Consider the following 16,723-nt stretch of genomic DNA (forward strand, 5'->3'; position numbering starts at 1 on the left):
AACATCTAATTAACTTTTAATGTCTTCATAATAAATATTAATTTAACATAAATACACAATTTATTATTTTATTAAAGACATAACTATTCTAATTATGAATTATGATAACTTTATTCTTGAGTTGATAAAAATTATTTAATTTAATTTATTTAAAGATTTTGTTTAAAATATAGACTCAGCTTTGCAATGGGGTACAATCTGGATAGAGGGAGAAAAAACTAAAAGAGAGGAGGACCACCAAGAATTAAGAAACAATATGAGAAGGGTAGAAATGTCCCGACAAAAATGAGAGGACACATTATTCCCGTAGGGGATGGGGAAAGGAAACAAACAACTCTGAACGCTTTGCCCCTTATCATTTTGAGGACATCTGATTACCACTCACTCCTGTAGGTGTAGTGCTAGCTGGCTTTCATCGTATTTTATAGTTACATATATAATGTTAATATATTATATATAAATGCTTTCGGTTAGGTTACTACGGTTTCCGGTCACTACAACCCAACCAACCAACCAACAGGAACATCCTATCCTACGACTATATTTGAAGCCCCGCCATTGATCGGAAGAAGCAGCACGCGGCAGCATGGCCATGGCGGCTATGATTGCATCAGCTCCATCTCCGAATCCGATGAGAAGTCTGCAGCTGAATAATAATAGTAATAATAATGCCTGCAAGTACTTGTCATTCTCGCTGCAGCTGCCTCTGCTGTGCTTTGCCAATCATAATAATAGTAATAAGGCGGCTACTAGTGCAGCAGGAGGAGCATGGAGACAGTCCATGTTCCTGAATGCGAAACCCCTCATTAAAGATGGAGCCCTGAGATTCAACGGCAAGAACGCTGTACTGATGGGAGTACCAGACAATGTCCTTCTTACGCCATGCACCGATTCTTCCGCTTTTGTTGGTGCTACTAATTCCCCTCATTCCAGCTCCCGCCTCGTTTTCAAGCTCGGCACCCTTACGCAGTAAGTACTATATCGATTCATCAATCCATCCTAGTAATTAATGGGAAATTTAGTAATTAGGTGCGTGTGGTGGGGTGGTTTAGTGTGGTGTGGTGTTGATGGATTGATGGATTGGATGGATGGATGGATGCAGGGATACCAGATTCCTGTGTTTGTTTAGATTCAAGATTTTTTGGATGATTCCTCGAGTGGGAAATAAAGGGAGTGACATTCCTGTGGAAACCCAGATGTTATTGCTGGAAGCAAGGGAGCCCAGAGGATCTGTGTCCTATGTCCTATTCTTGCCCGTCTTAGATGGTCAATTCAGAAGCAGCCTGCAGGGGAACTCCGCTAATGAACTTGAAATTTGTGTTGAAAGTGGTAATTAGCATCCATCTGTCTTCAATTAATATATATATATGTGTGTGTGTGTGTGTGTGTGTGGTTGGATGATCTATAGTTCCATACCAAGGTTTAGTTCTGTCTTGCAATCTCTCCTATCTGCAGATGATAATAATATTCCTTTTCTACTTGGTGCATGGTACAGCTAGCAAATCCCCAAGAGGAGATCCCTAGCTCAATGCATGATTTGGCCATAAATAATTTCCATACATGCAGCATTCATATAGCTTGTGTTAGCTAGCTAGGTGAATTAAACTTGAAATTGGAAGCAATGTCAAAAAGACCACATATATAAATTTTAATTTTAATGTTGACCGTGCAAAAATAGCCAGCAGTGGTTACAGTACTCTGACAAAGACTTTTAACTCCCTTCCCGTTCACTTGGTGTGTTGTAATGTATATTTGAGTGTGTTGTGCTATACATTCTTATTTGACTGAAATGGTCTAATGAAATGGGCTGCTTATCCATTCTATATATAGGTGATCCCGCTGTAGTTGCATCAGAGTCTCTAAAAGCAGTTTTTGTGAATAATGGAAACAACCCATTTGATCTGATGACGGAATCTATGAAGTAGGTTGCCTTTCTAGTAGAATTTTGAGTTCCTTCCTTCAATGTTAATTGATTAGTTAATTTCATTTACCTTAACAGTTGTTGTGGCGTTATGGCTGCCAAAAATTCTCTTTGGGTCCCAAGTAGCTGGAGATGGGGGTTTTAGTGGAGAATTATGCCTCCTTGGAACCCCAATTAAGATCCTTTAAATTTTGCTAATTAACATGTTTGCACTCTAATCGGTTTCTGACATATGATTTGCAGGATTTTGGAGAAGTACAGTGGGACCTTTGCAGTCCGAGAGAGCAAACAGGCACGTTAGATAGACGGGCTATGCATATATATATATATATATATATATACTGAGCTTCCTCCACCTATAAATATACATGCGTGTGGGTGTGTGTGCGTGCTAGCTTAACTAGTTAGGCATTTAACCTTCCACTGGAAATTAATTAAGCTGATCCATTAAATATTATTCTTCTATGTTATATACATCTATATATCTATAGACGCCTGGAATACTAGATTGCTTTGGTTGGTGCACTTGGGATGCTTTCTATACGGACGTTAATCCTTCAGGAATCAGAGATGGCCTCAAAAGGTTTTGACGTTTGTCCCCTGTTATGTGCGTAATATATGTATACATGACATTTTCGCTTTTCATTAATTCTTTTCTTTTTTGCCTTATAAATTTAGACTTGGGTTGTTGTCAAAATGGAGCAATCAGCTCTGACTGTCTCTATATCTCTGTTTTTGTGTCAGCTTATCGGATGGAGGCACTCCAGCAAGATTTTTGATAATCGACGATGGATGGCAAGATACAAGTAATGAGTTCCAAAAGGAAGGGGAGCCTAAAGTGGAAGGATCACAGTGAGTTCATATATATGTATTTAATTTCTTAAGTTCAACAAATTAAATTAATATATATATATATATATAGAGAGAGAGAGAGAGAGAGAGAGAGAGAGAGAGAGAGAGAAGAGGGAAAACACACGCCCATATATACATACCTACCCTACCCTCTGATTGTACGTATTAATTAATTTGCTTGAGAATCTGATCAGGTTTGGTGGCAGATTAGTCAGCATAGAAGAAAACAAGAAGTTCCGGGAAACAGCGAATGGGCTCAAGGATTTTGTTTCTGATATAAAAAGGACATTTGGGCTCAAGTAATTAGTTTTATTCCAAAGTGTATATATATATATATATAATTAATGTATTGTAACTGCCCTACACTACTTGCTAGTTAGGATTTAATTAATTAATTAATTAATCCAACTTGATTTATCGTTGTCGTCGTGGCTGTTGTTAGGTATGTGTACGTGTGGCACGCATTAATGGGATATTGGGGTGGGCTTCACCCGGAGGCTCCGTCCACCAAGAAGTACAATCCAGAGTTGAAGTACCCAGTGCAGTCGCCGGGGAATCTGGCAAATATGAGAGATCTATCTATGGATTGCATGGAGAAATACGGCGTTGGTGCAATTGATCCAACCAAAGCAGAAGAATTTTATGACGATCTCCACAAGTATCTGGTGTCACAGGAGGTGGACGGGGTGAAGGTTGACGTGCAGAATCTACTGGAAACCATAGCAGCAGGCACCGGAGGCCGAGTGTTCTTAACCACACACTTCCAACAGGCACTTGAAAAGTCCATAGCCACTAACTTCAAAGACAATAGCATCATCTGCTGCATGGGTCATAACACCGATTCGGTCTACAGGTCTTATATAAGCACTATTGTTAATTAGTTAACACGATTAAATAGCTAGCATCCACTTAACACTAGATTTTGCTCCTCTTTGATCATATATATCCAGAGGGTACATAAAATTATTAATTAAAATAGCCATCTGTTTTCTTTTTAATCAATTAATTAATTTGGTGCATGCATGCATATATTTGGAATTGCAGCTCTAAAAGAAGTGCGATTACGCGGGCATCGGATGACTACTACCCAAGAAATCCAGAAACTCAGACATTGCATATAGCTGCTGTGGCTTATAACAGCATATTTTTTGGTGAAGTCATGGTTCCCGATTGGGACATGTTTTATGTATGTTTTGACGACAAGGCCAGACCCCTCGATCTCAGTCTTGTTTTTAATTTTTAAATTTCTAATTTCTACGTTTTTAAGTCTAATTATTCAATTCCATGCATGAACAACTTTCAGAGCCGCCATAATGCAGCTGAGTTTCATGCGGTTGCTCGAGCAGTTGGAGGATGCCCCGTCTACGTCAGGTAATTAAGAATATTAATTAATTAATTAGTAGCCGCTGACAGAGTAGCTAGTTTTCAATCATCAATAAGTTAATACGTTTTAATTGGTACTATATATGTATATATATATATATATGTAGGTTTTAACCGACCTATTATCTCGGCTAAACACAGATCAAGCACAATAAATAAAAAAATCGAAAGCTTTAAACCACAACTCACTCACACACACAAAGACACAGCGATATACGTGTTCGGATCTATAGATCCTACTCACGGCAGAGAGTTCGCCTCTAGTCAATCCATTAGATCTCAAGTTTACAATTGATTACAAGATCATAAAACAGAAAAGAAAACCAGATTGTAATACAACTAAAAAACAAAAACTGATATACCCGGGGAGACGAAGCAGATATATGATTAAGTGTGGGCCCCAATTTCGATGAGTTAAAGCGAAGATGGGAGATCGAAGAAGACCTACTCGGTTGGGCCGAGTGGGTGCCCACTCGGTTGGACCGAGTGAAAAGCCCTACTCGGCAACCGAGTGGCTAACCCCCACTCGGCACAACCGAGTGGGGATCCACTCGGCCTACCTCCCCCACTCGGCACAATCGAGTGGGGGTCCACTCGGTTATGCCGAGTGGAGGGCCACTCGGTCATGCCGAGTGGCCCCTTCTCTTTAAACTCGGCCATGCCGAGTGACCTTTCGGGATTAGCGATCCAACCGAGTCCCCCCCGTCTCGCCAGCGAAATGGGCCCCGAAATTCCCGGAATGGGCCACGAGAATCTCGCCGAAAATATCGCGAGGCCTTTCTCTCTCCTCCACTATAAATATGAGACCCCGCCTTCATCTCAAGGGACGCAATTTTGAGTAATTGAAGTACAATTTTCTCATTTTCTCTTGAGATTTGACTCAAGCATCGGAGGGTTTGCGCGGGGACCCCCACCCGCGTCCTAACGGTGCTCTCGTTTTATAGGCCACTTGGTCACCAAGGCCACTCGTCACTAAGGCCACTCGATCACCAAGGCCACTCGTCATCTTCAGGCCACTTAGTCACCAAGGCCACTCGTCACTAAGGCCACTCAGTCACCAAGGTCACTCATCATTTTCAGGCCACTCATCATCAAGGCCACTCGTCACCAAGGCCACTCGTCATCAAGGCCACTTGGTCACCAAGGCCACTCATCACCAAGGCCACTCGGTCATTTTGGGCCACCAGATCATCAGCCCACCAGATTATCAGATTTGAACCTTTACTAGATCCAATTGCTTGTCAAGATTCTTATCAGCAAAGACACGACTCCCAAGACTCTTACATCCATTCGCAATTAAAATAGATTGTTGTATTTTGGCAACAACAATTGGCACCGTCTGTGGGAAACGCAAGACAAAAAGTCAACTTAAGAATGGCAAACACCCATGGACACCGACGAACTCTCTCTCAAGGCGTTGAAACACGCCCGCCATCATAGAACTCTCAACAACAAGGAGCTTCTCCTCCCCCTCATAATTCTCAAACACAAGGAGGTGATCGCTCCGTTTCTCCAAACCAGCAGATGGGGAACCAACCAATCCCACCTCCACTTAACATCGGCTCAGGATTGTTCCCTACTGATCAAGCTGGGACCTCACGACAGCCACCACGTACGGTCCCATGGGAAGAGTATGAAGCATTGAGGCAACAACATGTTGAGAGCATGCAAGCACTTCGAGACATGGCTGGTGTACTCCAAAGTATGATACCTGGAGGGGTGTTACCTGATACTCTGAAAAAGTTTATGCCACCACCTGAACCTCAGCCCGAGGTGGGAGCTAATTTCTATCAAGAAGCTACTCCCGATTCTCATTCCCGGTCTACGCCTCGACGGGAGGACAGACCCAGATCGCTACCACCAAGAAAGAACCCTCATTTCGTGCCCCAAAGAAATGAAAACCCAAGGATGGAAAACAGGACCAGAAGCCCTCAAAGGCGGAGGTATCATGAAACAGTGGCCAGTACACCGACAAGACATGACAATCAGACAACAGCTAGTATGCGTGATGACATGAAAAGAGTAGTAGAATAGGTGCTTGAGCGAAAAAAGTTAATCCTTGCAACAAAAGAGCATTAGCGTAGAAAATGTCCTTTTACTGCAGATATATTGGAGAGACCTCTGCCTCAAAAATTCAAAATGCCACAAATCACCCTCTACTCAAGGAAAGACGACCCATATGATCATGTTCAGAATTATGAGTCACTGATGATATTGCACGGATGGGACGACGACGAATGTGCCGAACGTTTTCCTTAACACTATTAGGACATGCTCGAACATGGTTTAACAGCCTTCCAAAAGCCTCTATTTCATCATTTGGGCAGCTTAGAACAGAATTTATCAAGGCTTTTGTGATTAACAATCGAAGAAAAAAGGATGCCACATATTTGCTCAGCATACGACAAAAGAATAAGGAATCCTTACGTCAATTTGTGGATAGATTTCGTAATGCCACTCTTGAAGTCCCTGACTTGTCGGCTCAAGTGGCAGTATCGGCTATGCTCCAGGGGACACGACTTGCCTCTCTCCAAGAATCACTTTCTTTAGACCCTCCAACGTCCTTGGCCGATTTATTTATCCGAGCAAACCGGTATATCCTCCACACTGAAATTATGAGGAATGTGGTGGGGAATGAAGACAAAGAAAGGAAGAGAAAAGAGCGCGAAGGGGAAGAAGAGTTTATTCGATGACAGGAAAGAATTAGAAGACCAGATGTACCTAAACCTCACTTTGATCATTATACTCGGCTTTTACAGCCCCGATCAACTATATTAGCCCCAGTAGAGGGAGAAGGACTCCTTAAACTACCCCGCAGAGTTGGCCGACCTATGGGAAAAAATCAAGAAGAGTATTGCAGATATCATCGAACTCGGGAACATTCCACTGATCACAGCAGAGAATTGAAGAATTAGATTGAGATGCTCATTCGTGAGGGGCACTTGCAAAGATATGTGAGAAACGAGGAAGAAGAAAACAGGGAACCTCGGCAAAGGGAAGACATACATGATGGGCATGAAAGGCCAAACCAGAGGCAACAAGAGAGAGGAAGAGATCGTTGGCAAGACACTCATGTAGACAATGAGCCAACTCAACAGGCCATTCACGTTATTTCAGGTGGGGAAACCCTAGGTGGGGACACATCAGCCTCTCGAAAGGCATATGCCCGTCAAGCCTATCAAGTTAACTCAGTAATGGAGGTAAGAGATGATGAAGAGCCAATCACCTTCGCCCCAACCGATTGAGGTGATATAATACTCTCGCATGATGATCCCATTGTTATTTCAGCAGTCGTGGCCAAGCACCCCATCAGTAGAATTTTGGTAGATAGTGGCAGTTCTGTCAACTTGATCTACTGGAACTGTTTTGAACAAATGCATCTATCTCATGATCGATTGAAGAAAGTGTCCTCACCCCTATATAGCTTCACTGGAGAAGCAGTTCCAGTTGCAGGATCTATTCAGTTACCTATCACGTTAGGTGTAGACCCCCAACTCGTAACTCGACAAGCGAATTTTATGGTGGTTAAAACCTCCTGGCGGCGTATAATATGATTTTGGGACGCCCGTTACTCAATGATCTAAGGGCCGTGGTATCCTCATGCTATCTATTGATGAAATTCCCCACACCCGCCGGAGTGGGACAAGTCCGAGGAGATCAAAAGAAAGCACGAACTTGTTATGTGTTGTCTACAAAAGGGAAAAGAGCTGAAGAAACCTTATCTATAGCTGAGAAAGCCATACATAAAACCTTGGAGGAAGGAGCCGCACGTAAACCCCAACCTGTTGAAGAACTGGAAGCAATACATCTAAGTGAATCAGATTCTGAGAAAGTAGCATATGTGGGGTCCCAGCTTCCGAAACACATAAAAGAAGAAATTGCAAGGTGCCTGCGAGAAAATTCAGACGTATTTGCTTGGAAACCAAAAGATATGCCAGGAATCAGTCCAGAAGTAATATGCCACCACTTGAATGTGGATCCCCAGTTCAAGTCGGTCCGACAAAAGAAGCGAAACATTGCCCCTAATAGGCTACACGCATTGGAAGAGGAAGTTGACAAATTGCTAAAGGCGGGCTTCATTCGAGAAGTATTATATCCAGAGTGGTTGGCCAATGTTGTTATGATCCCTAAACCTAATGGAAAATGGCGTGTCTGTGTGGATTTCACCAATCTCAATAAGGTATGCCCCCAAAACTCATACCCGCTACCACGGATCGACCGTCTTGTGGACGAAACGTCTGGATATCAGTTTCTGAGCTTTTTGGATGCTTTCTCAGGATACCACCAAATAATGATGTACCCTCCAGACCAAGAGAAGACGTCATTCATCACTGAAAAGGGGGCATACTACTGTAACGACCCGCTCCCACTTACGGGTGCCACTGGTAAATAATCGACCAGATTACTCACCTATCAAACCACAGCTGAAGGGTTGGACTATGTTTCAAGAGAAACGCCCTAGGTGGGAACTAAGCTTCGTCCTTCCCTTTGCTCCACTCAGGAATCGGTCCTAACTCAATTAAGAAGACACAGCAGACTGAGACCCGAAACCCGAGTGAGCTTCACCTTTCTTCAGCTCGCCCCATAGCAAGCCAGAGGTGACCCAGGCACAAGCTAGCATACAAACACTTCGCTGAGTATTGGGGATTTATGAGAACATACCTTGCAAATCTTGACTTGGTCCGAAACTTGGCTTCTCCAAGTAAGCCATATGCCACGAACAATCTCACAATCATTTATCACACTACGATGATTTCAACAATTAAATACATCTAGTGCTCAATATCGTTTACATTCAATTACATGAATACAAATAAAAGAATAAAGGAGATTCCATAACTACTCGTCACAGGCAACAAGCTATTTGCCTCAACAGCCTCTCAGTACCATCCCTGCTGGCATCTGGACTTGCATCATCTACACATGAGGTAAAACCTCATGAGTCATAAAGACTCAGTAAGGGTGCAATGCATGTAAATATGAATATAATCAAGTTTATGTATGCCAAATGCATGCAAATGAGGCTAGGCCCACTTATCCTCACAACCCACTAGGGTTTGAGGCATCAACCTATCAGCCCCTACCACACTAGTCCTCCATATGGCCATAGGTCCACTAGGTCTTGCATCACACAAGATATAACCACTACATGCCAATGTAACATAAAAACATTATCAAACACATTTACTAACTTGCAAGGCCACCTCCACATGGGGCCATCCCTTACCTGGCTCGAAGCCTCATCTCTGCCTCGGCCCGAATTCCAGCCCGAACCTCTAGTTCCTCTAGGATCACCGCCTCCCCGGTCAAACCTAGATGCAAAACACACAAAATCCCAACTCCATTAACATCCGGCATTTAACCAATGCCCTCAACTACACCGCACATCGCCAAAATCATCCATCAACAAGATTTCAAATAACCCCAACACAGGGTTTAATCCAATAATTAATTATTCTACATTAACTCGCTTAATGTAAATAATTTGGGAAGAAATATTAATTTACCTCGGACAATATGGAAACGAAATTCAGAAACGAAATTCAGAAACGACCACACCGACGTTGCCTCCCGAGCTACCATCACATGCCCGAAATCCCATTCTCGAGCTTCCGGTAAGCTCTATAAGCCTCAATATAATTTCCAAGACTTTTCCCAATTTTCTGGAATTTTTCGGGATTTTTCCCCTATTTTTCCAGATTTTCTTATTTTCTAATTTTTTCTTTTCTTTTATTTTTCCCTTTCTTCTTCCTTGGATTTCTTCTCCCGCGCGCAGCCACTGTTCCTTCATCTTCTTCACTGCGCATGGCCGCTGGCCGCCAGCCCACTCGCTCCCGCCGACCGTTCCTCGCTGCAACACGACCGCCGGCCACCACCGCAGCCTACTCCGGCCTCCCCTGCTCACACGACGCCGCTTCCAGCCGCCGCCATGGCTGACCTCGCAGCTTCCAGCCGCCATTGCCGACACTTCAATCGACTCCGATCTCCACCCACGCGTCGCATCAGCTGCCGCACGCCGCGATCGCCATCGGCTGCTTCGACCAGCTCCATGGCCAGCCATTGAAGCCTCACCCACTGCGGCTGTTTTCTTCTTCGCTGGCTATGGCAGCTTCTGCCATGGCCGAATGGCCATCAGCTTTCTCTCTCTCTCTCTCTCTCTCTCTCCTCTCTCACAAGCTTTCACTCTCTCGGCAAAGCTCTCTCTCGAGCTCTTCTTCACGCTCTCGCGATCTCTCTCTTTCCCATTCTCATCGGCCATTTCAAATGGCAGAGGGATGCACGAAGCTTCAAGGAAGCTTCCTTCGCCTGCCACTTTATATATATATATATATATATGAGTAATTTACACATTAACCCCCATATCTCATAATTTCAATTAAGAAATTAATATTTACACTTGAGGGATTTTATAATTACACTTGAACCCTCCAAGTTTTAATTAATTACCCCAAAGCCACCAAAACATTAATTTTCCAAAATTAATTATTGACTTTTACTCGCCAAAGTCAATTTCGTCCCTACGACTGCACGGGACCTTAATTTGACCCGAAAACACTTAAGGGTTACCTTACTCAGAAAATCGAACCACCCCTAGGGTCCCCTCAGCTTCCAGGAGGTCTCCTCTGACTATTCGGTATTGGCACCCACTCGAGCTTATACAGAATTTATTCTGAAAATTATTCCCGGTCGGACCGCTTCCAGCATCATTAATCTCATCTCGAGACGCTCATCAATCTCTTGCCTTTTTCCCTGGACATCCAAGTCCCGAGGCACTCCCAGCCGCCAATTCGGCAAATTGTTAATAAATTACTCGAAATTGACTTTTGGCCTTCCCGGACCACCCGAGGCCCTGCCAAATTAATAAAAATCTATTTATTTTCAATACCATGTAATACCGGGTATTACAACTACTACCAAGTCATGCCTTTTGGACTCAAGAACGCCGGAGCCACTTATTAACGCATGGTGAATAAAGTCTTTAAAAAATTGTTGGGCGACACAATGGAAGCATATGTTGACGACATGATCGTGAAAAGTCGAGAGGATGAATCCAATGTACAAAAGCTAGCACAGGTGCTTGGAGTCTTTAGACAGTATAAGATGCAGTTAAATCCAGCGAAGTGTGCCTTTGGAGTGCAGTCTTGAAAATTCTTGGGATACATGATCACACAAAGAGGAATCGAGGCGAACCCTGAGAAAATTCAAGTAATATTGGATATGGAACCACCAGCATCAACTAAGGAAGTTCAGCGATTAACAGGGCGAATGGAAGCTCTCGGATGTTTTCTCTCCAAGTCAGTTGAAAGAGAGCTACTCTTTTTGCGAACATTAAGAGCAAGAAAAAAGTTTGAGTGGATGGAACAATGCCAAAAGTCATTTGAACCGTTAAAGGAGTATTTGAAAGAAGTTCCCCTGTTAACACAACCAGAAACTGGAGAGACGTTGTACTTATATTTGGGGATAAGTGATGAAGCCATAAGCGCAGTATTAATCAGGAAAGAGTGACAGGTAGATCAACCAATATATTATGTCAGCAAGGTATTACAAGGCCCCGAGACACGTTATCCCGTGGCAGAAAAAATGGCATTAGCACTGTTAAACGCATCCAAAAAGTTGAGGCCATACTTCCAGGCTCATTCGATCATCATACTTACAGATCAGCCCTTACGAAGTATTTTGCAAAAGCCAGAATGTTCCGGTCGCCTTACCAAATGGTCCATTGAGTTAAGTGAATATGATATCCAATATCAACCTTGACAAGCTATAAAAGGACAGGCGCTGGCTGACTTTATTGTGGAATGTACACACTCTAGTAAGGTAACAGGAAATAAGCAGGCAAAATGGTTGTTGTTTGTTGATGGAGTATCTGGTTCACAGGGAAGTGGTGCTGGGATAGTACTCGTATCTCCTGAGGGAGAAACGTTAGAGTATTCTCTGCGATTTGCTTTCCCAAGTACCAACAACGTAGCTGAATATGAAGCATTAATCGCTGGAATGAGGATAGCAAGAAAATTGGAAGTAGCACGATTGGTTGCTCATAGTGATTCTCAGTTGATTGTGCAGCAGTTTCAGGGACAATATGAAACCAGAGAGTAGATGATGGCTCAATACTTGCGCAAAGTAAAAGACCTGGCACAGACATTTCAGAGTTTTCAATTAACACAAATAAACAGATCACTCAATAGACATGCAGATGCTTTATCTAAATTAGCATCCACTAGAGAGATAATAGGAAGAGCAGTATTTGTGGAGATGCTACACCATCCAAGCCTTGAAGAAAAAGAGGTATCATGTGTTGAGGGAGGAACAGACTGGAGATCGCCTTTCTATCGTTATCTCACTAACAATGAATTACCAGATGATCCACAAGAAACAAGAAGACTTAAGATGCGGGCTTCAAGGTTTACCATCATAGATGGGATATTATATAAGCGAGCTTACACTACACCTCTTCTCAAATGTTTAGGCCCTCAAGAGGCCGAATATATCCTAGTAGAAGCTCATAGTGGAATCTGTGGAGAACACTTGGGAGCAAGAGCCCTAGCAACCAAAATTTTGAGAACTGGTTTCTTTTGGCCCACACTAAGGTCAGACGCGCTAAAGAAAGTCAAATCATGTGACAAATTCCAACGACATGCTTCAGTCCAATCTGCCCCAATATCCCAGTTGCAACCTGCGTTCTAGCCTATACCATTCGCTCAGTGGGGTTTGGATATTCTGGGACCTTTCCCTCAAGCACCCGGACAAAGAAAATTTTTAATAGTGGCTACAGACTATTTCACCAAATGGATTGAAGATGAAGCATTGGCCACCATTACAACACGAAAGGTAGAGGTAATGGTATGGAAAGACATTGTGTGCCGGTTTGGAATACCAAGGATTATCGTTACGGATCATGGGAAGCAATTTGATTGTGACTCCTTTAGGAAATTTTATGACAACCTAAGGATCCAACTAAGATTCGCTTCAGTGGCGTACCCCCAAGCTAATGGACAAGCTGAGGTCAGTAACCGAACCATATTCCATGGCCTAAAAGCTCGACTTGAAGGAGCCAGGGGCACATAAGCCGACGAGCTATCCACTATTTTATGGGCTTATCGAATGACTAGTCGAGTCGCTACTGGAGAAACTTTGTTCAATCTTGTATATGGGACAGAGGCCTTAATTTCCATTGAAATTTCAGCTAAGTCCCCAAGACTGATGGCATATGAGGAAGAGGATGGTGCGAGGAATTCTGAAGCATTGCGAGAAAATTTGGATCTGATTGAAGAGCAGAGGGATAACGCTGCCATGAAGATAGCTGCATATCAGAGAAGAGTCGCCAGTTATTTCAATTCTCGGGTTAAGAACAGACCCATGAAAGAAGGAGATTTAGTACTTCGAAGATCTGTTGTAACCAACGCACTAAGGGATGATGGAAAGTTACGAGCAAATTGGGAAGGGCCATACCACATTCTAAAGCTGATTGGACCCAACACTTGCATTTTGCAAACTCGTTCAGGAGATACCGTGGGGAAAACATGGAATTTGAACTATCTGAAGTTGTATACAAACGATGTACCTGAGAAAATATCTACAGTAATATAAGTCCTAAAAAGGACCATGGACGTAGGCACATTTTGCCGAACCACGTAAAAATGCTTGTGTGCGCATGGATGTCACTTTATTTACATTTACGGAAAGGGAGCTCACACACGATCAAGCCCGTTGCCCCGCCTATTGCCCGACAACGGGGTAAAACGCGATCGAGCCCGTTGCCCCGCCTATTGCCCGGCAACGGGGTAAAACGCGATCGAGCCCATTGCCCCGCCTATGGCCCGGCAACGAGGTAAAACGCGATCTAGCCTGTTGCCCTGCCTATGGCCCGACAATGGGGTAAAACGCGATCGAGCCCGTTGCCCCGCCTATGGCCCGGCAATGGGGTAAAACGCGATCGAGCCCGTTGCCCCGCCTATGGCCCGGCAATGGGGTAAAACGCGATCGAGCCCGTTGCCCCGCCTATGACCCGGCAACAGGGTAAAACACGATCGAGCCCGTTACCCAGCCTATGGCCCGACAACGAGGTAAAATGCGATCGATCCCGTTGCCCTGCCTATGGCTCGGCAACGGGGTAAAATGCAATCGAGCCTGTTACCCCACCTATGGCCCGACAACGGGGTAAAACGCGATTGAGCCCGTTGCCTCGCTTATGGCTCGGCAACGGGGTAAAATGCGATCGAGCCCGTTGCCCCGCCTATGGCCCGGCAATGGGGTAAAACGCGATTCAGCCCGTTGCCCCGCCTATGGCCCGACAACGCAGTAAAATGCGATCGAGCCCGTTGCCCCACCTATGGCCCAACAACGGGGTAAAACGCAATCAAGCCCATTACCTCCCCTATGGCCCGGCAATGAGGTAAAATACTATCGAGCCCGTTACCCTGCCTATGGCCCGGCAACGAGATAAAACGAGATCGAGCCCGTTGTCCCGCCTATGGCCCGGCAACGAGATAAAATTAGATCGAGCCCGTTGCCCCACCTACAACTCAGCAATGAGATGAAATGCAATCACACCCGTTGTCTCGCTTACAACCCGGCAACGAGGAAAAATACGCTCAAGCTTGCCACATCGTGCATGATTTAATAGTGAAAGAAAAGTCTTGGCCTCGTATCACTAAAGTGAGCAATAAAAGAATAAATCAAGAAATAAAGAGCAGAGCACGTTGGGTAGGGCAAAGAAGAAAATATTCATTGATAAAGCAATAGCTCTTCTTACAAAAAAAAAAAAAAAAAAAAGAGAGAGCAACAGCGAAAAGCAAACTACAATGAGGGTCTACTCGCGGGAGCGAGACTTGCGAGAGGAATGCTTAGTAAACCCAAACGACACAACAGGAATCTCAGGAGGCACTGTGGGAAGTTCCCCTTCTTCAACCTCGGCCGTGTGAGGGACATCTTTAGTAGCTGCGCTAGGATCTTCTTTAATGGCTCCGGGGTCGACCGCCATGCCTTCTTCCCCACGATTGAAAGGAAACGGATTTCAGGGGCCCGTCAAATTTTCCAAATCATCGACTAAGTAAGAGTCCAAGTAAGAAGAAGGACTCATAGGCTCATACTGACGCCAATCTACTTGATGAGACTCCTCAACCTCGGGAGTAAGGAAAAGTCTCTCCCAGATGCTAAGATTCTAAATGGGCATGGGCCAGATAAAATCCATATTTCAGAAAGCCTGAAGCATATTTTCCCTTCCTATCTTGACAATCGGTTGAGAGACGATATTCCTTCACTGCTTTAGCCCGAATAGCCCGAGCATCCTTACAGCTTATCTTTAGTTTTGATAGGCATAAAGAGTGTTCCTGCAAAAGTGCTTCATGTTGCGCCATCAACCCAACATTCTTGTGCTCTTCAGCTTCTAGCTTAGAGTGTAAATCTTGAATTTCCCCTTGTAGGCCCGAGGTATCAACAGAAACCTCGGACAGCCGATCATGCATATGCCCAATCTCTGCCTCTGCATTCTTCTTCTCGAGCTCCGCCCGACGAGCATGACCCTTTAGCTCTTGACGCTCTTCGTTCTAGGAAGATTGGCGTTTCCTCCAGTCTGACATTAGGACCTCTACTTGCTCACGATAGGCCCTGTTCCTAGCATTGGAGGCAACGATTCCTTGGATCCTTTGCACCAGGAGCTGCTCTGCTTCATCCCTAGTCTGGGTATAGTTACCGCCAATAAATTACCGTTCCTCTTGAGGGAGAATGGTGGAATAAATGAGACGAGCGGCAATCCCTGGTTCAATAATGGAGTCTGTCTCTAATACCCTTGGGAAAAATTTAAAGTCCCGACCACTAAATTTTGTACTATCTCCGAGAATCATGGTATGTCTCACATCGCCTGGAATGGGAAGTATAAGAGGTGGCCTTAATGATTTCTCGCCTTCAAGACGACGACGATCCTTCCTATTAGGAATTATAGGATGGCGACATTCTTCTTCCACCCGGGCCATGTCACCAACAAACCGAGAAGACGAACTTCGCCCCCCTCAATAATTTGGAGTAGGAGATGGGATGTCGACGGCCTCTTTATGAGAGAGAGGAATTGATGATGGACTTTCCGTATGAGAAGGAACTTCATCACTCGAGTGGTCGCTTCTCGGACGACGTCGCCTTTCCACCCAGTGGGAGAAACGCTAGCAGGCCTACGTGACCGAGGAGGGCGAGAGCTTGTAGATCCCTCAGCTCCATGAGTAGAAACCCCGGTCGCTGTCGCAACACGTGCCTCCTCCTCACGGTGGTGTCTACACAACTCCATCAGCCTACCCAATCCAGCCATTTCTGCAAAAATCAATATAAAGCATTTAATGTGGAAAAATAATGCAATAATGGAGAAAGGAAAGCAATGGCGAAAGATATTCTACCCCCAGGAGTGTTTTCCTCCTGAGGATTGAAAGAAGGATGGGAAGATGATTCAGGCATTTCCATCTCCTCCTCCTCGACTCCTTCCATTTCTTGATTGGATAGTGAAGAAGACTGAGGAGGAACAGTTGGCGTCACGACCCCCAACTTGCGATTCTGAAATTTTCCAAAGTCAGGAGGCTCATC

At 44.3% G+C, this 16,723-nt stretch overlaps 1 protein-coding gene across 3 annotated transcripts in view; it reads left to right on the top strand.

The window, feature by feature from the left end:
• The first annotated feature begins 460 nt into the window (after positions 1-460).
• Positions 461-16,723, top strand: part of LOC127795479 (probable galactinol--sucrose galactosyltransferase 2) — a 39,635-nt gene continuing 23,372 nt past the window's right edge. Inside the window, exons 1-10 of one of the 3 annotated variants that reach the window (XM_052327172.1) lie at positions 462-969; positions 1,103-1,329; positions 1,831-1,921; positions 2,165-2,213; positions 2,413-2,504; positions 2,666-2,773; positions 2,968-3,072; positions 3,216-3,626; positions 3,818-3,977; positions 4,077-4,144. In XM_052327172.1, coding sequence (XP_052183132.1) covers positions 587-969; positions 1,103-1,329; positions 1,831-1,921; positions 2,165-2,213; positions 2,413-2,504; positions 2,666-2,773; positions 2,968-3,072; positions 3,216-3,626; positions 3,818-3,977; positions 4,077-4,144 — 1,694 coding nt within the window. In that variant the 5' untranslated portion in view covers positions 462-586. Of the gene's footprint in view, positions 970-1,102; positions 1,330-1,830; positions 1,922-2,164; positions 2,214-2,412; positions 2,505-2,665; positions 2,774-2,967; positions 3,073-3,215; positions 3,627-3,817; positions 3,978-4,076; positions 4,145-16,723 lie in introns of all 3 variants that reach the window. The other 2 variants (XM_052327173.1, XM_052327174.1) reach the window with 2 other exon arrangements.

Source organism: Diospyros lotus, chromosome 2 (genome assembly GCF_014633365.1).
Source record: "Diospyros lotus cultivar Yz01 chromosome 2, ASM1463336v1, whole genome shotgun sequence".
NCBI lineage: Eukaryota > Viridiplantae > Streptophyta > Magnoliopsida > Ericales > Ebenaceae > Diospyros > Diospyros lotus.